The 27,067-nt window shown below is 45.2% G+C and overlaps 1 protein-coding gene across 3 annotated transcripts; it reads left to right on the top strand.

Moving 5' to 3' along the window:
* Positions 1-55: 55 nt before the first annotated feature.
* On the top strand, positions 56-26,780 carry RNF20 (ring finger protein 20). Of its 3 annotated transcripts, XM_058826058.1 has the most exons (22): positions 115-226; positions 2,972-3,031; positions 3,563-3,733; positions 3,857-4,024; positions 4,139-4,286; positions 4,451-4,633; positions 5,841-5,959; positions 6,772-6,918; positions 7,109-7,186; positions 7,504-7,623; positions 8,836-9,015; positions 9,211-9,346; positions 10,030-10,151; positions 10,473-10,864; positions 11,408-11,525; positions 12,805-12,954; positions 14,424-14,636; positions 16,593-16,718; positions 17,606-17,746; positions 18,071-18,172; positions 19,330-19,530; positions 26,374-26,780. In XM_058826058.1, the coding sequence occupies exons 3-21, from the start codon at positions 3,605-3,607 to the stop codon at positions 19,504-19,506; spliced, it is 2,949 nt and encodes a 982-aa protein (XP_058682041.1). In that variant the 5' UTR covers positions 115-226; positions 2,972-3,031; positions 3,563-3,604; the 3' UTR covers positions 19,507-19,530; positions 26,374-26,780. The 3 variants fall into 3 exon arrangements, with proteins under 3 accessions (XP_058682040.1, XP_058682041.1, XP_058682039.1); XM_058826057.1 differs by lacking the exon at positions 26,374-26,780 and having other exon boundaries at positions 56-134; positions 19,330-20,253; XM_058826056.1 differs by lacking the exon at positions 26,374-26,780 and having other exon boundaries at positions 116-226; positions 19,330-20,253.
* Positions 26,781-27,067: the final 287 nt, after the last annotated feature.

Genomic DNA, 27,067 nt, shown 5'->3' with positions numbered 1-27,067 from the left:
TCCGGCCGAGACCCGGCTCCGGAGGCGGGCAGGGAGGCGGCTGCTCCGCCGGAGCCGCGTGTGGGCGGGAGCGACTCCGCCCGGGCCGCCATCTTTGCTGTGGGTGCGAGGGGAAAGCGGCGCCTCCATGATGGGTGAGGGCGAAAGGGTGACCGGAAGGGGCGGCCGGCGGAGGCCATTGCCGGTGGGACGGGGCGCGACGGCGGCGGCGAGGCGGTCGCGGCGGGTCTGTGAGGGGTGCCGAGGCCGGGGCGAGCCGGGGTGGGGGCGTGCGGAGGAAGGAGGGGTCGCGGGGGGCTGGAGACAGTGCACACCCAGGAAGGGAGGGACAGGCCCACGGCGTGTCCGCCTGGCGCTGTGGGAAGATGACGGGGCAGGGGCAGGACCCTCGCGGGATGTGGGAGAGCGGAGGAGGTGTGGGAACGGCTGGCGTGGGAAGCTGAATCACAGAATAGCTTGATTCTGTTTGATTTGGGTTGAGATCACCCAGTGCAACCCCCGTGCCAAGACGGAGTCATCTGGATCAGGTGACAGAGGAACAGATCCAGGTGGATTTGAGATATTTCCGGGGGGGGGAGTCTGTGGCGTCCATGGACAGCTGTTCCAGTGCTCTGCCACCATAAATGAAAAGAAGTTCTCCCTCATGTTTAGGTGGAACTTGTTGTGTTTTAGTTTATGGCCACCAGTCCTCATTCTTCATTCAATGCTGGGTAGCACTGAAAGAATCTGGACCACCCTCTTGGCACTCACCTTGGAGATACCTGTGTGTATTAATGAGATTCCCTCAGTCTTCTCTAGACTAACCAGGCCTAGATATCACAGTCTTTCCTTATAAGACATGCTCCAGAGCCCTCATCATCTGTGTGGCTGCCACTGGACCCTCTCCAGCAGCTCCTTTTCTTTGTACTGAGGAGTCCAGAACAGTACACAGCAACCCAACCGTGCCTTGCTAGGGCCAGGTAGAGCAGGGGTTGGCAGTTTTCCCCTTTCTCCTTCCATGCCTAAGATATTCTTGCTGAACCTGACCTGAAGGCATGGAAAAGCCCCCATTAGGCTTGTGGATGTAACGTTGTTTGTCTGGAGTTCGTGCTGGGGAATATAAACTCAAATAGCAGCTTTGAAGTTTGCACAGTGCTTTTATTTCTGTAGTTCTGTGTCTGTTCGTAAATACAGGTTTATATGTGTGTAGTGTAGTTTATGTACTGTAGAAGGAACATCTAGTGGTGGCAGATGTAGTAAAGGTTTTAGATTTAGTTGTAAAATGGTAGTAAGTGAGAAAAAGTCAAATTTCAGTTTCAATCTATAGGACTTGTCATCAGAAGTCCATCTTTAAGCAAATTAAGGGTAAGTAAAACTTTGTTCGTTAGCAGAGTAAATCAGCTGTTCTGTGTCAAAAAGGAAATAAATCTGACATTCAAAGAAATGTACATTCATGCTTAGAGCTCTCTACCTCTTCCATGTGTGAGCAGCAGAAAGGATTGTCAGCCACTAGAAGGGGCTGCCCAGGGAGGTGGTGGAGTCCCTGTCCCTGGCTGGATGTGGCATTCAGTGCCATGGAGTGGCTGACAAAACGCGTTGGTTCATAGGCTGGATTCAATCTCAGAGGTTTTTCCCATTCTAAATGATTATGTGAAAGAGAGGGTCTGTGGTCATAGAAAGTTAGTGAGCTGGGGTCTGGTGTACAGTGTGTGAGGAGGTGGTGAGAGGGGAGCTGGGGCTGAGGAGGGTGGTGCCAGGAGGCAGTGGAAGGGGTATTTTGTCCGTGGACAAGAAGTGTGAAAGGCAGTGGACAGTGGTGGCTGGAGTGACATGGGATACATGAGATGTTTCTAGTGACAGCTGTTCCCTTCCAATGTTCCTGGAATTCCAGCTAAAGTCAGTGCTGCTGCTGAGAGAAATAAAATGGTTCTGTGGCAGTTGTCTTTGTTTTTTTAATTTGAGATGTAATTTAATGTTTTTTCTTAAACGATACTTCACAGGATCCCATATGTGCTGTTTCAGTAACTCACTTAGAAATAATCTTTATACTGTTTTGCATCTGGTGAAGGGCAATTCCAAGCTGAGATGCTTGCGAAATGCTGAGGTTTGACAAAGCAGTGTATGAGCTTCATCTTCAGAATGCAATGGCCTTGTGGCTTTCAGCAGAACTGCTCAATTAAAAGAGATAAGAACTGGAAGGTTCAGTTCATAACCCCTAGTTTGACTGTAAATGCTGTTATAGGCTTAGATGGAACAAGTCAGGTTTTACTGATATGGTCTGTACTTCGTTCACTTCTGGTTTCATTTAATCTAGAGGCTGGCTCAGCATCAGTGACTGTGGCAGAAGAATGCAGCTTGTGTCTAGTGAAGATGTAATTGGTTCAATTTTTCATCCCCAGCCACTCCATTTGTGTTGGAAAGCCTTTGAGGTTACACTTGTAATTTTGCTAAATAATATTTTAGGGAACTACAGGAAATACTGTTCAGACATGAGAAAAGCCTGTTTTAATGTTGAGGGTGATGGAGTACTGGAGAGGCTGCCCAGAGCCATGGCTGAGTTTCTGTTCATGGAGATGCTCAGGCTGCCTGGACAGGGCCCTTGGCAGCCTCCTTTGGTTTGCCTTGTGCAGGAGCACAGGGCAGGTGAACTCCAGTCCTCCCTTGCAGCCCCAGCTGGTTTGTGATTCTCTATTAGTCCGGAGCTTTTCAGACCGCATTGAGTTAGGAATGGGTTCTCTTCAAACGTGTCTGCATCTCTCCTGGTACACAGGAAAACTCTTGGAATGGGTCTTTACAAGCCTTGAGTTGCTTTTCAGTTCCGTAGGATTTGTGAGCTTTCTAGGTATAGGACTCATTTATTCCCTCAGCTTGGACTGGCTTTGTGTGTAGATTGAATAAGAACAGTTTGGTTGTTTTGCAGTGAACTGGTGCCACAAACATACCGTTTCATTTGTCTGCTAAAGTCTAACCTGGTTCATTTTTGTTAATGCAGAAGAGCAGTGACTGAACCACTGAACCTGGGTGAAGATTTTTTTGCAAAGAGGGTGATAAGGTACAGTATTTCCATTTTAGCGTTACAGACCAAGGGATATTTTCCCCATCAGCTTTATGTTTGCAGTACTGATCAGGCTAGTGTCTTTTACAGCTTAATGTTGGACCAGCATGTGTGAGTCAGTACAGGCTGGCACAAACTCCCAGTTAGAACACAAGGAGTAGATTTGTTTCCATTACCTTGCTACTTGTGGGATCCCCAAAGCAACACTTGGGCAGAGGTGCAGTATGAGACCTTATATATGCCCTATGTGGGCACCCTTAAACTCAGCCAATGCCAGAGGATCACTGGCTTATCAAGGGTTATTCCCAGCTGCAAGGTCACTTGAGTGATTTACAGTCCTCCTTACCAGTCTTCCACTTTTAATCCATTCCTCCCAACAGATATTTTTCAAAATCTTTTGACTTCCATGATCTGCTCTGTTCTGGGCATCTTGTTACCGTGATGGGTCAGCACGTTAAAAACCCCAAACAAATTGACCACGTGGATGTGTATTTGGCATTTCTTTTAATAGTGTTCTTTAATGTTCAGGAAGAACTTGGAGAAGGTGAGAGTCTGTACACTTCAGCCACTATGTCTGGAATTGGCAATAAACGGGCAGCTGGAGAGCCTGGCCCTTCTGCACCTCCAGAGAAAAAGGCAGGGGTCGAAGATTCAGGCACCACAGTGGAGACCATTAAACTTGGTGGTGTTTCATCAACGGTATGTTTTCCTTGCATACCCCCTCTCCACCTTTTGCTATTTTTCATCTGGAGGCAAAAATGTCTCTGGGGTCAGTATGAGCCCTTCTGTGACCTGGCCTGTGTCCCGTGTGCCTGTGCCCAGGAGGAGCTGGACATCCGGACCCTGCAGACCAAGAACCGGAAGCTTGCAGAGATGCTTGACCAGCGCCAGGCCATCGAAGATGAGCTGCGGGAGCACATTGAGAAGCTGGAGTGTCGGCAGGCCACCGATGATGCCTCTCTGCTGATCATCAACCGATACTGGAATCAGGTTGGTAACAGCTTTTGTTCCTTAATATACACTGTTTTCTTGTCTCTGCTGTACCACTGTACTTCCTTTGTTCACATCCACTCTTTCTCTTGCATTGCCTGTCCCATCATTCAGTTTGATGAAAATATCCGCATCATCCTTAAACGCTTTGACCTGGACCAAGGTCTTGGAGACTTCTTGTCTGAAAGAAAAGCACTGGTGGTGCCAGAACCTGAACCAGACTCTGACAGTAATCAGGAGCGCAAAGATGAGAGAGAACGAGGTGAGGCACCTGTCTGGGGACAGTGGGAAAGATGGATTTCTGCTGTGGACAATGCTGAGGTCCATTTCAAAAGGCTGATGGAGACTTTTATTGTGGTTGTAAAGATCAGTGATGTGCTACCTTCTAGAACACATGTACTTCTTTTCATCTCTTTATGTTACCAGGGGAAGGTCTGGAGCCAGCATTCTCCTTCCTGGCCACTCTAGCCAGCAGTACCAGTGAGGAGATAGAATCTCAGCTGCAGGAGCGTGTGGAGTCCTCCCGCCGAGCTGTTGCACAGATTGTGACAATGTATGACAAGCTGCAGGAGAAGGTGGATGTGCTGTCTCACAAGCTGAATAGTGGAGGTACGACCAAGGTAGCAGGTATTCAAGAATGCTTATCTGCCCCCCTCCCCCTCCTTGGACCTGATCCTGCATTGTAGACATTAAGGTCTAGTCCTTCTCATGTGCATTTGTTTTCCAGAATGAATCTGTTTGGCTTTCCAAACTCTTGTTACCAAAACCTCTACTAAAGGACCATGTGCCAGAAGTGTATTGTAGCTACCTCTGTACTTGAATGCTGAGCATGTTGGGCTCTGCTCAGCATGCTGGGCTAAGAAGCAGCTGTTTCTGCCGGTACTGTGTTCATGTGCCTGAGAAGTCAGAGGGCACAGCTGAACCTTATCAGCCAGCTGCCCTCAGCCACTACATAAAAGGCTTACAAGTAAAGAAGTGAAATCAGCATTGCAAACTGATGGTGGACTCCTTCTCCTTTGCAGTTTAGTAGAACGTGTAGGAATAACCAACGGCTCAGTTTCCACTGACTCCTGAGAAAAATGGTGCCCATCTAATAGCATGCTGTGCTTAGTGTAGCTGTCAGTTTTGAATGTAGCAGAGTTCTGCAGAGAAAGCCAAATGACCAGCTTCTAAAAATTAATGTAGCAGATTCTTTACACTCTGATGACTATTGAAAAAACTTCATTAGCTTAATGTTAGCATTTTAATCTTTTGAACAAAACTTTGGATGGAATATCAGCTCATGCTTGGTGTGCCTTCTGTGTGCTCCGTCTTGTGTTGCTGTAGGGAGGTGTTGCTGTGCCTGGCTAGCAGTCACAAACTGTAGTAGCTTTGACATTGTTGCCGTGTGAGCCTGTCCTCAGGTGCTCTAGTTTCCCTTGTCACTGTGGTGATGTGGTTGTCACTTGGTATCCCCTGTTGTAGAGTTTTATGCATGAATTTGGACAGCATTCAGGTGTCCCTGGATTCCAAGGGCATGCTCTGGGTTGCTGGTACAGACAAAGCTGAAGTAATCCCTGGTGTGAGGGGATGGTCCCCATGCTAGGAGTGTGCAGCACTGTGAAACTGCAGAGCATTTTGCTTAGGGAGTGCAAGTCAGAGCTCTCTCTAGATGGAGACCAGGCCCTCAGGAAGCACTTGTGGGAGAGGTAGGGTAAACTGATGTTAAAACCAGAAATCTTCTTTTATGTTTTCTTATTTCTCTCTCTGCTGTTCAGGAATTAAAATCAGTGTTCCTTGATTTCCATTAATTTCTTTTTCTTTGTATACCTTTCAGATATTTCACTGATGGAAGAAGCAGTAGTGGAGCTGAATTCCTACCTGTCACATGAGAATGGACGGCTGCAGGAGCTGGTTGATGTTCTTCAGGAGAAGCACAGAGTCATGTCTCAGGAGGTATAAAAACAAGAGAGAAAGAAATCTGCTCTGGGGTTCTGCTTGGTAGCGTAATTTTTTGTTACCATAGTTTGGAAAGCAGCTTATTTCCTTGGAGAGGCACAGGAGCAGCATGGCTCAAAAGTTATGAAAGTAATGTTTTAGAGAGGTGTACACAGGATTTCTGTATAAATCAGAATGTTTTGCTTGTTACATGACTAAAGGAAAGGAAATAAGCAAGTCAGTGAGTTGAATGGATTTAACTTCAAAAGAAAAGGGGAGAGCAGAGGAACGGGGGGCAAGTGATGCTAAAGGGGCTGTGTAGACACCTGGAACAGTCTAGCTGGCATCCCTGTCAGTCTGAATTCCTTGGTTTCTCTGTGTTGTTTGACAGTTACAAGATGATCCTACTTAATAAGGGATTCACATTATTAGCAGGATTTGTTTGAGAGATTTCAGTTCATTTAAAAATTGTGTTAATGCTGGTCTTGCTCAGTGTTAGACCTCAGCACTTAGGTGCTCTGTAGAGTAGATGGAAATAGGAATTGAAAATATTAAAATCTAAAAAGTCTTTGAATAAGCTGAGGTGGCTGTCTCTGTATTCTGCCAGATATTAGGAGCTTCCTGCTCTTCCTTAATTTTCAGTATTGTCATATTTTTCTTGCTGTCTTGGGATTTGGGCAGTGTAAAATTAAGGACAGTTCGTGGAATAGTCTGTCACCACAGCAAAAGATGAAAAGCGCGTGGTGGATAAGAGAAAAATGACTCCTGAGCAGCCTCAGGGAAACTTGATTCTATGTAACATGTTGGCTGAAGCACTCCTTTGATTGCAGTTCTCCAAGCTGCAAGAGAGGGTGGAGACAGCAGAATCCCGCGTGTCTGTCCTGGAGACCATGATTGATGACCTTCAGTGGGATATTGACAAGATCCGCAAGAGGGAGCAGAGGCTCAACCGCCACCTGGCTGACGTCCTGGAACGAGTAAGCTCTGCCTTGCTGGCCAGGAAACCTGGGAGGTGGGGCTGGTGTTGGATGGGTGTGTGACATCCTCTCTAGGACTTGGCTGGGAGAGCTGAGAACCTGCAGTGTATCTTCTTTGGTCTTGGATCTGCTGCATCACTCTTGTCAGTATTTCATTGGGTCACGAAGAAATCTCTTGCATTTTTTGCAGGTAAATTCCAAAGGCTACAAGGTGTATGGAGCTGGAAGCAGCCTCTATGGGGGAACAATCACCATTAATGCCCGCAAGGTAAGGTCAGCTTGGTTGTGGGCAAGGGGAAGAATAAAGTCAAGGAGAACAAGGGCCACAATTTGAGCAGAATCTAGATACTTAAGTTAGATAATTTTAGATGCTGTGCCAGAAAGCTGGGCGACTCTGGGCAAGCCAGTTTGTCTGTGTATGAGTTTCCTGCTTGTGAAACACCTGGTGGAAATAGACTCTGTTTGACTTGGTCACTTTACCTGACTGCTCAGTCCGTAATTGCTGTTACTGCATGAACAGATAATTCATTAGGACACTCAGGAGAAACATTAACAGTGGGATTTACAAGCAGTTTATCCCAACAGTTTGAGGAGATGAATGCAGAGCTGGAAGAGAATAAAGAGCTTGCTGGGAATCGCCTTAATGAATTGGAGGAACTACGTCAGGATCTTGAGGAAGTAACAACACAAAATGAAAAGCTCAAGGTGAGACATCTGTAGCTATGTGAGGATGAAGGTGTTCTGAGCTGCCCTCAGCTTTGCAGTGCTGTATCTGCAGAAAAGCTCGTCATCAGTGCCTGTTCTGAGCCTGCTCTTTAGCTGTGTTAAACTGCTCCAGGTACAATTCAGCGAGTCTGTGCCTCCACTTGCTGTTCAGTGTGTTGGTGACCCCGTGTGGCCACCATTGGAAATTGTAATGGTTTCCTGCCCGTGCCCCGTTCTGATCTTTCAGCCTGTTTTGACCATGTCTGGTTAAAACTGTTTTCACCTCTTTACAAGCAGTGATCCCTCTTCCACCTTGCCCACGGCCTGTGCAAGTGGAGCCAGGGAACAGAAACAATCAGGGAACTTATGTGGGGAGAGAAGCTCTTGAAAGAGTCAGTGAATTTGTCTTTCCCAGTGTGGTGGATGGATAGGTAGGAAACAACCTATGAGTTTGTGATGCTTTAAAGGTGGTGATGTTTTAAATGCAAGAAGCTGTGACTCTGTAGTAGAGAAGTGTATGATGGAGAGAGTAATCCAAATGTCATCTTAGTGGTCAGTGCCAGTTATAAGAAATGTCTGTCTGGAGAGCCTAAATTTCAGAGATCTGAAACTGTCTTGAGGCAGCTCTGAATTCTGTTTATCCACATGAGTTTGTTTAGAGAGAAACGTTCTTTAGCTTACAACTTTTTTCCCCTAATTACCTCTAAGCTGAATGCATGTTCTGTATGTTCGCCACCGCTAGTCACAATTGCTAAGCTTTTTCTAGGAATTCAGTTCTGTACCTCTGGGGATTTTTTTCATTTCTCTTGCTGTCAGTCATTATGTCTTACTGGTAGAAGGCTAACAACACCTACTTGCATATGCATTTTCTTTGTTCTCTCATACTTTTCTGTGTGTCCGTCTTTATTGATCTGGATGATTACAATTTTTTATGTTTTCTAAGTTCATATGTTTGAGTGAAGCTATTTCAGGACCAAGAGTCAAAAACTTCCACGATATGGTTGCGCAAAAGAAGCAGCCTAGTGCATGCAGAGACCACAGACTTTAAAATCAGTACGGAAGCATATCACTTGGATCTACTTCACAGCAGTGCTATTGAAGTTCTCCTTTTGTCTTGTGGCAGCATGATTCACTGTTCTCCTGTCTTGAGACAGAAACCAAAGGCAAGGGGATAATGTTCCTTTTTGTGGCCTTTTCTTGTGTCACAACTAGGTTGAGCTGCGACGAGCAGTGGAAGAGGCTGTGAAGGAGACCCCGGAATATCGCTGCATGCAGTCCCAGTTTTCTGTTTTGTATAACGAGAGTCTCCAGCTGAAGGTGCACCTTGATGAGGCCCGCACACTGCTCCACAGCACCCGTGCCACACACCAGCGCCAGGTTGAACTGATTGAGGTAACACCTCTGCTTCGTCAGCCTGGGAACTCTGTTGTGCCACTGACCGTCACTGCTGGATCTGTGTGCCTCTGCGGGTGCTCAGGAAATTTATGTTTCTGGCAATAATTCATGCTCTTGTGGTACCTTATATTGATGAGGTGAGAGATACTCGAGGTTCAAAGCACCAAGTTCTGCTTCCTTTTTGTTTCTCAGAGGGATGAGGTCAGCCTTCACAAGAAGCTACGCACTGAGGTGATTCAGCTGGAGGACACCCTGGCACAAGTCCGCAAAGAGTATGAGATGTTGAGGATAGAGTTTGAACAGACACTTGCTGCCAATGAGCAAGCAGGTATGGTGTTGTTCTACTGTGCCTAAATTGGTGGGCTGTTGCCCACCAATGCCCATTAGGGGCTACAGTGTACTAGAACACCTGGCTTGATTCTTTGTTACTGTTAAATACTTTTTCTGGCAGATCTTTTCATCTCAAAAAATAAAGCTCTTCACTTGTTTTATTGGGAGGCCAGTTCCATGTTATCTGACTACCTTCTTGATGCTGCATAATAAATACGCTTTGGTATAAACATATAAATAAATAAAATTTTGGTTTATGACAGGATATTTTGCATTATTAAAGATTACTTGTGAGGGCAGATTCATTTCCAGGTCTGTAAGGACAATCTAGGTAGCAAAGCAGTAATTCTTAAATTGTATCAGAGGAAGCAAATTACTTCTATAGTAGCATTTAAATCAGATTTCTTTTGTAACATGACACATTTCCCATGGGATCATGGGCAGAAAAATAATGTTAAGTGGAAACTTAGGACTGTTAATTTGCAAGGACTAATGGTTGCATATAAAACTGGCATAATTTTTTTCTGCAAGTGTTTTGTGTTGCTCTGTTGTGCGGCAGAATGGTAAGAATCTTACTTTGTTCTTTGTCATCGTCATTTAGCTTGTTCTTCATTTCCATGAAAGTCCTCAAGAAGGTGGACAGAAGTGTGGTTTGTTACAGAGGTATTTCTGTTTTTGCAGGCCCAATTAATCGTGAGATGCGTCACCTCATCAGCAGCCTCCAGAATCACAACCACCAGCTGAAGGGAGAGGTGTTGAGATACAAGCGCAAACTGAGAGAGGCCCAGTCTGACCTGAGCAAGGTAACACAGCAGGAATGCCAGAAAAGAGGGGAAGTGCTTAGGAGAAGGGGGAATGCTGTATCAATGCTGTATCAACAGATCCCATGTATTTATCTTTCTGATACAGTGTGCAGGATGCAGTGAAATTTTCTGTGGAGCTCTGCACTTCACTGCTTCCTTTGACCAAATGAATGCTCTTCCTTTGTAGCTGTGTAGTGTTCCATGAAAAGGGGCATGGAAGCATACGTCTGGGAAGACAAGGGAGAAGGGGGTAAAGAAGACTCCTGGCTAAGAACTTAAACGTTTGTTTTCTTGGTCATCTCTCTTGCTGTTCCATGCCAGATCCGCTCTCGCAGTGGCAGTGCTCTCCTCCAGACCCAGTCCAGCACTGAAGACACAAAGGAGGAACTTGCAGAGATCAAGCAGGAGCCTGATGATCCTTCTGCCCAAGTGTCTGTTCCCAAGGCTGCTTCTGAAGATGTTCATGAAATGAAGGCCAGGCGAGACGAAGAGGAACGGGAGCGGGAGAGACGAGAAAGGGAGAGGGAACGAGAGAAGGAGAAAGAGAGAGAACGAGAAAAAGAGAAAGAGAAGGAAAAGGAACGAGAGCGGGAAAAGCAGAAGCAGAAGGAATCAGAGAAGGAGAGAGAATTGAAAGAGAAGGAGAAAGGGAAGCATGAAGAGGGAAGAAAGAAGGAGGCTGAAGTGATCAAGCAGCTGAAGGCTGAGCTCAAGTAAGAGTTGTTGTCTCTCCCTTTCCTGTGGGAGCAGTGCCCAAGCCTGGGGTGTTTGCATGTTCTTGCTTTTACGGGATCAGCGTCATTGAAGTTTGGAGCCAAGAGAGTGACTTGACACCTTCTGTATCTGATTGTGATGTGGTCAATGTAGAAGTGTTTTTCCTACAATAGCCTAGAGCATGAATTACCAAACCAGATACTTCATGGTCAAGTAACATTTATTTGTTGCTGTCATAACAATAGCATAGAAGTTCACACAGGAGTGTTCCCACTCCCTGATGGTTCTCAAAGCAGAGGTGGATAGGTTGTAGCTTTTTGTTAGTATATATATTTCATCTCCACCTCATTTCAACCCATGTGCCTGAACATATTTCTTTTCCAGCCTGTACTCAGCTGCTGTTTTATGTTACCAGCATAAGATGAGCAAAGGATGACTCCATATCCATGTGGGTGATGGAGAGAATATTGCCAGGCAATATTGTGGCTGGCTGTGTGGCTTTGCTGCTGTGTTCTCACAGTGGTCTGTCTCCCTTTCTCCAGGAAGGCCCAGGAGAGCCAGAAGGAGATGAAACTGTTGCTAGATATGTACCGCTCTGCCCCCAAAGAGCAGAGGGACAAAGTGCAGCTGATGGCAGCTGAGAAGAAGGCAAAAGCTGAGGTATTTCTAATTACTCTTCTTTTTTCTTTTTAATGTGTTAAGCTTCTTTTCACATACTCTGCAGCAGAACTGTGTTGTTTCTCTCCTCAGGACTGAGGATTGTTTGTCTTCTCAGCTTTGTCACTTAGAGATTGGAATGGTCTGGAATAAACAGGGAGTAGTTGCTAGTGCAGGCACACACACACACACACACCAATCTCTAGTTCATAAGCACAGACCCATTTGCAGATCCCGTAAGTACCAGCATGTCCCTCTGTTTGGGACCCCTGTGGTTCCAAGCCCCTTTTACCTTCTTCACAAGCAGGTCTCACCTATAGGCAGCACTTACTCTGTGTAGCACACATACATGGGGTAAAGAAGATAGGTTACGTGGGGATACTTAAGAAAATTTGTAATAAAAAGAAGAAAGAACAGGACAGGTTGTGATGATCATGTGCAAGGCTGAGCCAGACAAATGTGTACTGACTGCCCATATGTTCCATGGGACTGGCTCCTTTTGTACCCTTCTCTGTTGAACCCCAGTTTGTTCATCCTTGATCTCCATTTCCCTGGATTTGAACAGCTCTTGATTCCCACAGCCCTCCCAGTTCAGGAGCCATTCCTGCTTTACAGTGTCATCAGTTACAAAGTCCAAGCTGATCTTCCTGGAAGTGGTTCCTGTGGTTTCTTGGAATCCTATCAGCTGTTGTGACTAGAGAGGTTTTCTTCCTCTCTTTGTGTTTTTGTTGTCAGGTTTGTGTCTCTGTATTTTGTTTCTGGTTTTCTCTTTCTCCCACACTCAGATATTCCACACTTGATGGAATAAGCATTTTCACAGTCCTATGTGTTTTCATCATTTAATGTGACTGACCAGGTTTCATTCTCATCACTGCCTCCCTTACCATTTTTCTGCCAAGTTTGTGTCTCTGTATGTTTTATTTTACCTCCTCTTTTTCCTATCGTCTTCTTGTGTGGAAACAGATCCTTGACCAGATATCCTTAAAGGAGCAGTTGCTCTCTGTCCACATATCCATACATGTACAATTGCAGGAGACTGATGTTCCTACTCTGATAAAAGATGCTGTGAAATTTTCAAAGGTGTGGAAGTCAAGATCTTGGGCTTACAGCCCATCTCAGTGGCACATCTGCCTGTAATACTCTGTCAAAATGACGTGGGTTTTTTTTTTGCCATGCTTTGAAGGCAGTCCTGAGTGTTTCAGAGATTTTTGGGGAAAATAGGCTCTTAACAATGCTCAGGGCACATCCTTATGTGTATGTCATTTCTGGTTGGTTCTTGTAGCTCGAAGAACTGAGGCAGAGGGTAAAAGAATTGGAAGACAAGGAAAAAAAGGAGAGTAAAAAGATGGCTGATGAGGATGCCCTCCGCAAGATCCGAGCAGTGGAGGAACAGATTGAATATTTACAGAAGAAACTTGCTATGGCTAAGCAGGTGAGAAGTTTCTGATAAGTTCTCTTTTGGGTGGAGCAACTGTGAGGGAGCTGCCTTCAGGTTGCCTCCAGGAAGAGAAGGAATTTATATCTGGATGTTTATATTTGTCATCATTTGTATATGTATATATGTGCCACAGCAGCTGGGATGGCAGGAGTGCTGTGACCTTTCTGAATAAGCGTCCTAAGGACAGCTCTCAGAGACACAGGCACGTCCCTCTCCTGGCCCAGCAGGTGTCTGGCTCGGCAGAAGCTTCTCCCAGGCAACACAGGGAAGAAAGGACTGGAGCTCTGGCTAGTGATTCCACAGGGAAATCACCCTTTGTTAGAGCAGGATCCTCTGTGAAGGGAACCAGCACAGAAGCTCTCTGAACTGGGGAAAAACCAGGGTAGATATAGGGAAGGCAAGGGGCGGGGAGGTACCAGTAACCAATGGGATGCAGGCACAGGGGCAGAGAGTAAAGGGAAGAACCAATGGTGAACCAGGGGTTAACATAGTCTCTGGGGGAGAAATTTTGCTCTCTGTAACAACAGGGTCTGTGGATTATGGATGAGTTCTCCAAGGGAGTGTAGCAGGCTCCCTGTTGGCCGGTTCTTTGGCCTCCACATATATGTATCATCATTTATATCTGGATGTATATTTATATCTGGCCGGAGATGGGAGTTTGGTCCTTGTTTACAAAAGGAAAGAAAACAAGCAAAAGAACCACCAAAAAATTAACTCCCTCAACCCTCAGCTCTGGGGTATTACAGGCAGGCCATGGTAGGAAATGTTTAATAACAATTAGCATTAAATAAACAATTAAACATGTGGCCTTGGTGAAGCACACAGAGGAGAATTGGCTTAATCAGCCATTGGGGGAAGAGATTAGAGTTTTGTTTTAAGAGTTATTATCTTATCAGTTCATCTAGTGAATATGTTTGCATGGAACTGGTACACACCTTCTGCTAAAAAAGGCTTAATCCAATGAAACAGCAGGGTAGAGGCAAGCCAATGAATTGATGTGTACATTTTGAGAATTCAGATTCTTGTTATTGCAGAAGAGACATGCTCTACATTGTCAATGCTGAAGTGGTCAAAGTGAGTTTAAGAGGCTTGGCAGCCTGTTATCTGGGAGCTGTCAAGCTGTGCGCATGTAGAGTTTTTGGCCTGGTGTATCTGACAGCTGTTCAGCTGCTGGGAATTGGGAGTTGGTTTCTTCCCAGCTCTGCCAACGACTGTGTCAAAACTGATTCTGCCAGACAAGTGACAGGTGACCATCTTTTCTCTGCACTTTCAAATCCAGAGTATCTCTGCTGTGGCACAGACTTGTAGGGAGTATGTTTTTGTGGTTGTTGGGATGATGGTGTTCCCTGACACCAAGAATCTTCCTTCATCTTCGCTAGGTTTGGTGTCTCTGAATATAATGTTCAGGCTCACTGTAGGGGGTCCAGGTCACAGTTTGGCCAGCGCCTGTGATTCTTTTGCAGGAGGAGGAGGCCCTGCTGTCGGAAATGGATGTGACAGGCCAAGCCTTTGAAGACATGCAAGAGCAGAACATCCGCCTGATGCAGCAGCTGAGGGAGAAGGATGATGCCAACTTTAAGCTGATGTCAGAACGTATCAAGTCCAACCAGATCCATAAGCTGCTGAAAGAGGAAAAGGAGGAGCTGGCAGACCAAGTTCTGACACTGAAAACACAGGTAATATGGAAAAAGGAGAGAAGACAAGAGAGCTGGTGGGGAAGGTGGAAGTGTTGTGGATTATCTGTTTAAGGAAGCTGCACACAAGCATTTGCTTGCTCCCCTGCTGAGGGGAAGGTGAAAGAATCAGAGAGGACAAACTGAGAAAACAGGTGAGATAAAATAAAAGTATTAACAGTTAAAACAAAGATGTCTATACAAGCGAAACAAAAAATGAATTTATTACTTCCTGTGGCAGGCAGGAGTTCAGTCATCTCCAGGAAGGCAGGGCTTTATCATGCCTTATTATTATTTAGTAAACACTGCAGCTCTGAACATCCTTCCATTTCCTCCTTTCCCCCAGCTGTTACTGCTGAGCACAGCATTGTAGGGTACAGAACACCCCTTGGGTCAGCTGGATCAGCTGTCCTGGTTGTGTGGCATCCCAACTTCTTGGGCACCCTCAGCCTACCTGCTGGTGAGCAGCATGAGACACAGAAGGTCTTGATGCTGTGTAAGTTCTGCTCAGCAAAAACTAAAACAGTGCTGTGTTACTGACAGTGTTTTGCTCCAAAATACAAAACAGAGCAGCATGTGAGATGCTCTGAAGAGAATTAACTATCCTCACCAAAATGAGTCCAGGGTGGAATGTTCCTCTCACCGGCCTAGGAGCATAGCAGGCTTCAAAGGGGGCTGTCTTTGTAAGAAGCTGAGACTGCTGTATGAGCACTAAAATGTCCTACGGGTTCACTGCTATGGAGAACAGATGGGTGAGGAAAAGTGGGAAGTCCTTTTCCTGTTGTAATGCTACTTCTACCTGTATATTCTACCTTTACCTGTATATATTGGTAACAAGCAGGAGGAGTTGGAAACTCCATGGTTCAGTCTGAACTGCCTCAGACATGGGCACAGACTGGGAGGAGAAGTCACTGAGAACATTGGGACAGAAAAGGATTCTGGTGGATGGATGTGCTGGACATGACCCAGCAGCTCATGCTGGGAGCCCAGAAAGCCAACTGCGTCCTGGGCTGCATCCAAAGCAGAGTGGGAAACAGGCTGAGGGAGGGGATTCTGCCCCTCTACTCTGCCCTCATGAGACCCTAGCTGCAGGGTTGCATGCAGCTCTGGGGGCCTCAGCACAGGAAAGACACATGGACCTCTGGAGGGAGTCCAGAGGAGCCTGTAAAGATGATGAGAAGAAATGAGCACTGCTGCTACAAGAGCAGGCTGAGAGAGCTGGGCTTGTTCAGCATGGAGAAGACAAGTCTCAGGGGAGACTTCATTGCAGGCATCCAGTATTTGAAGTGGGCTTGAAATAAGGAGGGGGAGGAACTTTTTATATGAGCATATGATGACAGGACAAGAGGCAGTGGTTTTAAACTGAAAGAGGGCAGGCTTAGATTAGATATTAGGAATAAATTCTTTACTGAGAGTATGGTGCTTCACTAGAAGGACTGCTAGAAGTTGCCCTAAGAAGTTGTGGATGCCCCATACCCCATTTGACAAATCCCAGGCATTTGTCAAAGCCTGCCCTTGAACATCCCTGAAGTGTTCAAGGGCAGGCTTTGACAAATGTGGCCTAGGGGAAGACATCCCAGGGAGACTGGGACTAGATGATCTTTAAGATCCCTTCCAATCCAGGCCATTCTATGACTCTGTATCCTGTCATCCTTTGAACCACTGTGCAATTTTTCACTGCCTTGCAGCAAGTCTTTAAGCCACTGTCCAAAAATTAAGACATCTTTATTGCAAATATTTGACTGATAGGTTTTTAAGTGTTGACCAGAGAGATCTAGGTATGGCTCTCTGGATATAGGCACAGCTGTTCAGGGAGGAAAAGGCAAGCTGAAGGTGTGCTCCTTGGTGATGGGGAAGCAGGGGTGGTTTTAGGGGAGAGTAGCAGCTTGAGTGACAGCTCTGAAGACCCAACCAGAGCATGCATTCATTGCCTTTGTTCCTTCTGTCTCCCTTTCCAAGGTGGATGCCCAGCTGCAGGTTGTACGTAAGCTGGAGGAGAAGGAACACTTACTGCAGAGCAGTATTGGAACAGGAGAGAAGGAGTTGGGTCTGCGAACACAGGCCCTGGAAATGAACAAACGCAAGGTGAGCAATGCCTTTGTTTCCTCTTGGGTTGTGAGGTGGAGCTGCTGCCTTGTGGGAGGCATAGAAGGCTCTGAGCTCTCACTGGCATTACAGAACCTGGTATTCCCTGGTTTTGGATGAGTATATCAGAAGGCTGAGGAGTCCTGCAGAGAGCTATGATTAAAGTACTACATGCTAATGTTTTCCTTTGATAAGGAGAAGCAGGACATACATGTTTCTGTGAAACCTGTAGTGAAGAAAGAGATAGAAGCCAGGTGAAGTTAACTGGGGTCAAATCTTCTGTGGGAAAGATGAAGTAAGCAAAAGGAAAATAGAGCTGGGGAATGGGAGCACTTCTAACAAATGCCTAAGATCAAAAAAGTAGGTTTGTTACCAGTAAAGACTAAGTCTTATGGTTGATGCTGCCTTTGTTGCTAAGTTTTAGCAGAAATACAGAAATTACATTAAAATAGGGAGAAAGGAAAGCAGGAATATCACTGTGAAGAGAAGCTGGGGAGAATTCAGCAGTCACCTGTGCTTAATACGACAATTCATGGTATTAAGGGCACTTGGTTATCAAGTTAGCAGAGAACTAGTGAAGAGAGAAGATTGTTAGAAATGGGTATCTCACAGTTCTGTCTAGTTCAGCTATAGAACTGCCTCTAAACAATTTAATAGAGAAAACATGGAAGCTGGAAGGCTGAAAATACATTTAGGAGAGAACTGGATGATCATTAGTGGTTTTCTAGGTGATGTGCTTTGCAGTATGCCAAGGTTTGGCTCTTGACCAAAGGAATCTTGAAGCTAAATGATTAGAACATGTTAAGAATAAAGTAATAACAAGGGACTAGGAATCATGAGAGCTGTTCTTCTGTGCTTGGTCCTTCTATACTGGTTTTCTTTCTCAGGCCATGGATGCAGCGCAGCTTGCAGATGATCTGAAGGCCCAGCTAGAGCTAGCTCAGAAGAAGTTACATGATTTTCAGGAGGAGATTGTGGAAAACAGAGTAACTAGAGAGAAAGAGATGTTCAACTTCAAAAGGGCTGAGGTATATATCCTATGCACAATCCTTCAGGGTCTGTCTGCTTTATTGTCCTTCTCCTTGAACACTGAGCTTGCAGAGGGTTTCAGCTTAACTGCTCTTCGTGTCCAGTTTCACTTTATCTTTGGCTTCACCAGGTCGTGGCTCTTTCAGATTTTTTCTGCTGGTAACTGACAATACTTGTGGCAGCAGATGATCATGTTGTTGCTTGGATTATAGGGGATGAAACTATGGGTGGCATTACTTAACCAGGTGACATTTTCTTTGATCCCTAAGAAGCTGTGACAGAAAATGTACTGCTCCTTCATTTGGTCTCCTGTTTTTATGCAGGAAGATATTTCTAGGTTGCGCAGAAAGCTGGAGACCACAAAGAAGCCTGACATGGTTCCCAACTGTGATGAGATCCTGATGGAGGAAATCAAGGATTACAAGGTGAGTATCTGTGTCTATCAGGTTCCCTTTTCTCTTTAGGCAGAAGGTGTGTGGGCAGACTTTCAGTATCTGACATCTCTTATCTGTACTTTGGCACTGAAGAAAAAACATTATCCTTCTGAGAAATTGCCACAGTGGGAAAGATGGTAGGTAGGGATGCCGCAACCTCCCTGAAGAAGCACTGTTGCAGTCCGCAACCTCAGGATCTCGTCCAGGGAAGCTGCAGGATTCTGGGGACCAGCATGGAACATCAACAAGATGGGCTACTGTTCATGAAACCATTTATTCAGCAGGGGAACAAACTCAGATCTGGAACAGAGAGCCCCGAACAGAGGCTGAGCAGGGGTTTTTGAGGGACAGAACTCTTGAGGATCTCCACCTTTGAGGGTGGAGATCAGGGTCAGGGACCACTAGAAACACAGCAAGGGAGAAACCCCCAGGGACTCAAACCAAATCAGAACTCCTGGGCCACCCCCCACAAGGGGCCTGGGGCAGGACAGCTCCATCCAGGGCTCACATACCCATCCCCCAACACAGGGGGTCAAAACCCACTCACATTGCCCACAGCCATGCCTCTCCTTTCACAATGCTTATCTGAAGCTAACTGTTGACCTCCCTGAGGCACGTCACAACAAAGCACCTTAAGAAAGGGGCACAGGCACGTTCCTAGCCCGGCAGGTGATGTTCTGCTCAGGCTTAGCGGCAGCTCTCTGGCGACACAGAGAGGGAGTCAGAGCACTATGTGGCGTTCCACAGAGTATAGGCCTTTATTAAGAAAAGGGCCCTCTGCTAAGGGAGCCAGTGACAGCAGCTCTATCTCAACAAGGGAAAAACTGTGGTTTATATAGGGAAAAGTAGGGGCAGGGGAAACTGGGATACAAGTAACAGGGTAGGGTGATGGGGGAAAAAACCTATGGGATACTGGGATACAACAGATTAATATGTAACCTGCAAAGGTCTCTGGGAGGAACACTTTTCTCACTACAACAGAAGGTGCCTTACCTAAGGATAAGCTCTCCAGGGGAGGTTCAGCATTCTTTTGCTGGCCAATTCTTTGGCCCCCACAAGAAATGGAAGCACCTTCACCTTGAGACATCTCTGAGCACAGCAGCTGGGCTGCAGGGCCTCTCACAGCTCTGTTTGTGTGTGTGTTTCAGGCCCGCCTGACGTGCCCGTGCTGCAACATGCGTAAGAAGGACGCGGTGCTCACCAAGTGCTTCCATGTCTTCTGTTTCGAGTGCGTGAAGACACGCTATGACACCCGGCAGCGCAAGTGCCCCAAGTGCAACGCTGCCTTTGGGGCCAATGACTTCCACAGGATCTACATCGGCTGAGGCCCTCACAGAGCCTCTGCTTGTGTAAGCTGCCTCCCTCTCTCTGTCAGCTTCTGCCACCTGAGCTGTAGTGTCTTCTGGAGGTGCATTCAGGATCTCAAAAGAAATGCACTCTGGATCTTGCTTCCTTTCTTGGCCCTGTCCCTTTGGTCTTGCCCTCAGTTTTTGTGTGCTCTTTGTGCCTGGGAGGAAATTTCCCATCTGTCACTTTCACACTGCCAAGATGAGAACCTGCAACTGAGGTGCTGCCTTGGTGGGATGGAAGCTGAGCTGCAGCAGAGATTTGTGAGAGTTTTATGTGAGGGCTCTGCTTTGGATGCTAATTAAATCACATTTAATTAGCCATCACAGGGATGGCACTGCTCCTAGGAGGGAAGAGTTTCCCAATTAGCAGACCAAATAGAAGCCAAGGAACTGAATCTGTAGACTGAGCGGAGCAGCTCCTTGTGTACCTGCCTTCTTGAGTCAGGGCAAGAACTCCTGAGGGCTGGTGCACTAAGAAACATCCTCCCTAGCCTCTAACAAAACATCTAAATATCTAGAAGAAGAGAAAGGAGAGATCTTGGAGACCCTTAGAAAATAGCATGTCACTGATGAGCTCTGGTTAATGTACTTACCTTCCCCTAGGCTGAGGTATTGCTGTCATTGTCCTCAGAAAAGGACTTCTAGCGGCTCCTTTGCTTCAAATTTACCACAAATATTAATCTTGTTACGCACACATTCTTATTAAAGCTGTTGTTTGGTTTATTTTTCTGGTTCTCTTGCCTCTGGTACTATCTGTCTATTCTCCCATCCTTTGTCCAGTTCCTGGAAACATTTCTCACAAGCTTGAAACTTCTACAGTAGAGACACTTAATTTCTTCCTTGCTCTGCTTTCAAAATATGCTCAACTGGAACATTTGTCTTTTTGGCTCTATCCCCAGTACCTTATTCCTGACACAACAGGAGGGCCAGAATTCAAGTGAAAGTGACTGAGTTTCTCTCAGTGGATAAAATTTAAACACTGCGAAACTGTGAAGATTTTAGATGGTCTGTTTGCCAGAATGTACAGAAAGAATTTGAATTTATCAGGATTAGAAGTATTGGGTTAAAAGTAAAGGGGTGACAGTCTTTATCAAAAGGTTCTCTAAATTCAGTGTCTGATGTGCTGAGGCTTGAGCAGCAGGCCTGAGTGAGAGCTGACTTAAAAGATGAATCCTGGGCATTGTGTCCTTAACCCTATCAGTATTTAGTGAAAAATAGATTACAAAGATGATTATTCTAGCTCTGTGTAACCTTTTACCCTGCAGCCTCCAGGGGCAAGGGCTTTGTGGGAGCAGGGGCCATCACAGCCTGCGACCTGGAAATACACCCAAGAAAATGAGCAGATCCTGCTGGCTTCTAGCAGCAACTCCTCTGGGGAGTTCTTCCAGGGAACTTCACACAAAGGGATTCCATCATTATAGTGAGAACTTGCTGATTCCCAGTTCTCCTGGATTTTGGAGCATCTCAGCACCTGTTGTCAATGGCCCTTCCTTTACCCCCAGCCTGCAGCAGTTACAGTCACTGTTGCCTCCTCCTTGTTCCATTTTTCTCAGAAAAATTGAAACCCGTTGCCTAGAAAATCTCTTCCCAATTCATCTTAAATAGCTTAAAACAGAACCTGAATTACGAACGATCCACCTCGGTGGGATGGGATTTTCCATTAAACACAGTGTAACAATCCTCACAAAAATCATCCCAGGAACTGAATTACAAGGAAACTTCTAATGAATAGGCAAAAAGGATGTTATAAATGAAATTAGAATTTTGACAACTAGGTCCTTTGAGTTAATTAACAGTTTAATTTAAAATTAATAGAATTTAGTAAATCGTATAGTAATTTGGTATAAAAGAATACAGTTTAGTAAAATAATACAATTTAGTAAAAAATTAAAATTTATATATATCATTTGCCAGTAATTAATATGGTGAAAGCATAAGCAAAACCAACCGGGGTATGGGAAGGACTTGTTACCACACCTCATGTACAAAACAAAGCACTTCAAGCTAAACTTATATACTGTATGCTTATACATGTTCATTAATGTTTCCCGTAAGTTTCCTCCTATTTCCATTTTTTTTTATTTTACCTCACTATTCTTCACTGCACATGCTTCACTTGTTGTTAGGGGGGTCTTCAGTCTTCTTTTGGTGGTCTTTTGGTGAAGGCTTCTCCTCTTCCTTGTTGTCCTTTGGATAACCTTACAGGTTTGCCTGTTTGTACTAAGCGTTGTGTTATGTAAGTCTACTAATTAGACTTATATTTACTGATTTTTAGGCCCAATGCCTAAAGTGGTTCTAATTTTGTCCCTATCAAGGCTGTTTTCATCTTGGGATATCGCTTATCTTCCAAGCTACATCCTGTACCTCAGTTTTAACATGTAACATCTGTAAAGCGTGCGTCTGTCTCAGAACACTGATTCTTTTGACTGCTTCTAGTAATAGCTTTAATAAAAGTTACAGTTTAGTTAGCACAAATCAATTCCATTTATTACAAAGAGAAGACAGGAGTTGAGAAAAGAAGGGACATTTTTCTTCATGTTCCATGGCCCTTATTTCCCACATGTCCTTCTTTGTGCTGCTCCATCCAGAAAAGGCTCTTTTGAAGACCTCCTTTGTCATCTCTGTGAGTCATGAGGAACACACGAATACTGGCCCTGTGCCCTACTAGAGATGAGGAAGCAGGTGGTTGAAAAGTGGATGGTCCATTGGACTGTTTAGTCACCCCCATAGTAGAGTTATGGTTACATTGACTTTTCCACAGTACTCTGTGGCTAAGAATGAGGAGCTGCCCTTGGCTGTGTTTAAAGGATACTGAAACTTCAAAAGAAACGTGCTTCTCTTGTGTGTGGCAGCATGAGTCTTCCCCAGTTTTCTATGGTACTGGTAGAATTTAATGTCAGTTACAAACACCTCAAGGTAAATAATGGATATTACATTTCAGTGTTTGGGCCAAAAATTGGTTTAAAAATTAACAACAGAAAAGGTTGTTAATTTTTAGGAAAGAAAAATTCTTAAAACTGTGCTATATGGTTTTCAATGAAATTTTTTTTCTAAAAATTACTTCTTCCCCTTTTAAAACTAATTTGTAAAGAACATATCTCAATGTACAGGTCTGATCACTTTAGGCATTATTGTTCCATATCTTTCCTTTTTCCTACAAGACACTGCAACTTTTGAATCACAATTTTTACCACTTGGACAATGCAATAGTGTTTTTCCTACTAGTGGATACTTACCAGTTCCAAGTTAAAGAACAGACAATTCTGAAAGTGAAATCTGCTTTATGTAAATATATCTTTTTTCACTAGTCTCCTGGTATTACATGCAGCAGGGGTAACATTAAAGCAGTCTATACTGACTTATTTTTGAGAAGCTCTTAGAAATTATTAATATTTTCAGTATATCTGCAATAAATTAGTGTATGTTTCAGCTGCAGCTCTCCTGGAGCACTACTGCTAGCAAGATCTCCTTGCAGTATAGGAAGACACAATTTTCACTTTCTGATATGCACCCAGCTATGTGACTGTACTGGGGGTTAGGTGTCTGGTTAGGTGTCCTTCCTTTTGTTCCTTCTCACCTATAGTGTTTTCCCCATTAACTAGCTGCAGGGAAACCTGACTGTTCATACTTATTGGGTGTTTGAGAAGACAAAGGTTTGGCGCGGCCCAAGGGGGAAGGGGGGCAGGTAAAAAGGGAGGGCGGGGGCAGGTGGGGGCTGGCTGATTTCTTCAGCTGCAGAGCAGGACACACTCGGTGCTGTTGTTGCTTGGGGGAAGGAATTTGCCATAACCCAGATGGAGCTGCTGCTTCTTCTGTGGGCCTTGCACCCCCTGTCCTGCCAGGATGTGCGGCGGTGCCAGCCACCACCGCGGAGCTACTGATACACCTCAGCCACCGGCCTGGGATCTCTGCTCATTCCTGCTGTTCCAGCTATGTGTTCCTAAGAGCCCTGCTGGGGTACCGGGATGAATGGCCTGCAGGGGCTTTGTGAAGCAAAGCCTCTCTTCCATCCTTTCCCGTCTCAGCTGAGAGGGCTGTCACGAGGTCCCTGCTTCTGTTTTGCTGTTAACACTGTAGTTAGCGTTGTTTGTTTGCCTTGTTGTACATACCAGTCAAGAACTGTTCTTCCTGTCCCTAGATCTTTACCTGAAAGCCCCTTAATTTCAAAATCATAATAATTTGGAGGGAGGGGGTCTACATTTTTCATTCCAAGGGAGGCTCCTGGCCGCCCTAGCAGACACCTGTCTTTCAAACCAAGACACACCACTTTCACCTTTTCATCTCAGGTGCTTAGACAGTTTTTCATCCAACACCTGTGATAGCAGTATCCCTTAAGGTGATGTAGGTGTGGTGGGCATGCAGCTCCCAAACTGTTCCTGATCTTCTGGGAACTAACTGCTAGTCCTTAATCCATCCTTTCCTGTTTATTTCTACACTATACTTGTGGCAAGGGGTCTTCCTGCCAATGCTTTAGGTTACTTGGTCTAACCACAGCAACCGAGAAAACTGAAAAAAGGTATATTTTTGTCTCGGTTTTGGAAGACAGGTGTCTGCTAGGGAGGGCAGGAGCCTCCCCTGGAATGAAAATGTAGACTCCCTCCCTCGTAATTATTATAATTCTGAAATCAAAGGCTCTCAGGCAAAGATCTGGGGATCAGAATAACAGTTCTTTACTAGTATGTTTAACAATACAAACAAACAACAACAACTACAAAGTTAACAACAAAACAGAACCAGGGACCCCATGACAGCCTTCTCGGCCGAGATGGAAAAAGATGGAGGAGAGGCTTTGCTTCACAAACCCCCTCAGGCGGACAGTCCCGGTGCTCCCACAGGGCTCTGAGGAACACTCAGCTGGAACAGCAGGGATGAGCAGAGATCCTGGGCTGGTGGCTGAGGTGTATCAGCAGCTCCGCAGTGGTGGCTGGCACTGCCACACATCCCAGCAGGACAGAGGATGCAAGGCCATCAACAAAGAGGGAAGCAGGAGAAGAAGAAGCAGCAGCTCCATCTGGGTGATGGCCAAATTCCCTTCTCTCCGCAGCAACAGCTCTCTTCCCCAAAGTGTCCTTCTCTGAAGCTGAAGAAGCTGGCCAAACTATCCCCGCCCTCCCCTTTTCCTGTCCCCTTTCCCCCTGGGCTCAGCCAAACTCTTTGTGTTTCTCAAGTACCCACCAAGTCAGGTTTTCCCCACAGCTAATGGGTAAAAATTCCACCAGTAAGCCAGAACTAAAAGAAGGACACCTAACCCCCAACAGTTATTCTGACTAATTTACCTGGAGTCTGTATTTGGACTTTATGGTTAATAAAAGTGAGAAATTCCTGGCAAACCAATTCCTGGAAAACAAATAATTACTCATTGAATTTAGCATATATTTCTTAGATTCCTTGGCTACAGAGTGGGAAAGAGAATCTTTATCATTTTCTTCCTTCTTACAGGTGTGGTCTTATTGGGATATAGAGTAGATGGGGTCAACTAAGAGACCCTGTAAAAGGTGTTTCATTGCAAAATCAGTCTCATGGAAGGGTGAGACAGTAAGGTTGCTACATTGAATGCCATCACATCAAAAGCCATCTTAATTCTAGTTACAAGGCCTTTTATAAATGTCTTAGACAATCAGCAACTTGTACAAAGCTCGCTAGCATCTTCATAATCCAATCATTAATTGCTTCATCTTACAAGATTCTACTGCAATGCATCTTTTTTCATCCAATCATATAATACTACAGAAACTTACAGTGCTACGTCTTTAATTTCTAACTAACTTTATAACAAGTTCTATTGTTAAACTTTAAAGTTTTCTACTGTCTTGCTTAACATATTTATTTGCTTACATGAGGCATATTTCTGCTTGCTTAAAACATATCTCTGCTTAAACGACAAACTTCTATTCTTCATGGCTCTTTCACATTTTTGCTCTAAAGCTTCAAATCTTCTCCAAGGTCTTGAAACAGAGAAATTAAGAATCAAGCATGAAAAAATGCTTTGACTAAAAGAAGGGAGGGGCTGACAAAACTGTATAAAATGCTTACTGCTCCCACAAGAGCAAGAAGAGGACAAGACTACAAGATATGATAAATAGCTAGAATGTGCAAACTAGATGCAAAGACAAAAGCATCACAAGGGGATGCTTTAGATCCTTAAACTGAGAAAAATAGTATCAAAGTCCAAAAGATGGTCAAAAGACTAAAAAGAATATGCACAAGGATGTGAAGGCCCCAGAGCCAAAAGCTATGATGGTGTGGAAGGAGGTCTCCAGGGTGTAAGGTTTTCCTCATTTTAAAACTATAAGGACTTTTCCCATAGTGCTTTGCACCTCCATTTTGTTGTACCCCAGTTCATATACCCAGTTAGCCTGTTGGCTGTCCCTCCCCTTTTTACCTTGTAGGTCTCTTCCTTAGAAAGTTCTCCCTTCCCTGTCCCCCTGTTGGCCCCAGTTTGGTGCAGTCCTCTTCCCCTGTAATCCCATTGGATCTCTCCCTGACCCTGCCTCTGCACCACTTTCCCCTGTTCTTATTGGACCCTGACCCTCGGATCCACCCCTTCAAGTCCCCGTATATTCCTGGACCCTCCATTACTCCCTGTCTTTTTTCCTGCACTCCTTTGATGCATGGTTGGAATAAACCCCACTGGAACTCCATACAGAGACCCTTCTGCCTCTCTGTCAGCAATTGCTATCTGTGGCAGGTCTGAGTGTGTGTGTGTGTGTGTGTGTGTGTGTGTGTGTGTGTGTGTGTGTGTGTGTGTGAGATTACGATTATGGCCTGCCCAGATGCTGTCTCCTCTGGAGGCGCTTTTGGGAAGGTAGCATCGCCTGACCACCTACACCTGACACTACACAGGAAGACAAAGTAAAAAGTTCAACTAAGAGGAAGACTGCTTACTTCATCCCAAAGACCCCCAGACAACCACCAGAGTAACCAACAAGGAGCAGTGCGCAGTCACAAAGAGGCATGGAACTAATTTTAATATGAAGCAGGAACAGGTGAGGTTAAGAAATTAATATGTATTTGTCACCCTGAAAACTCAGCTTCTGAGCTTGCTAACATAGTTTTCCCAGGACAGTAACTATAAACACAGATATGTGTACATTCTTTCTGTTACACGTCTTGTGATGGGCATCTCTCATGGCCAGTGCAGTGAGAAAGTGTTATCCTGACCATCCAATCCCTGCCCGTGGTCAGAACCCTATAAATCCTGGGAGGAAAAATAAACTCTGCTCTTCTTTTCACCACACCTCGACCTCTGTCCGTGTGATCTATTTATCTTCAGTGGCAACATCTGGTGACCTCGACATGTCTTGCACGTGTGTTACAGGGTACTATCTAGCCTGTGGGTATGGATGGTTTTGGGCTCTCTCCTACGGAGGGCCTGGTTATGGAACTATGGCGTGCGGTGTTTGATCAGAGAGGGATTGAAGTTTCGGATGCTGACTTTTGGCAATTGTGTGAGTATGGGAGAATTAAGGGGTTTTTCCCTGTGGTTGAAGCGATTTTTTCGCAGTCGACTTGGGACGCTTTAGGCGATTTGCTCGAG

Source organism: Poecile atricapillus, chromosome Z, assembly GCF_030490865.1.
Source record: "Poecile atricapillus isolate bPoeAtr1 chromosome Z, bPoeAtr1.hap1, whole genome shotgun sequence".
In the NCBI taxonomy this organism is placed as follows: Eukaryota; Metazoa; Chordata; class Aves; order Passeriformes; family Paridae; genus Poecile; species Poecile atricapillus.
Note: the sequence above shows the minus strand (reverse complement) of the source record. Positions and strands in the feature narration are given on the sequence as shown.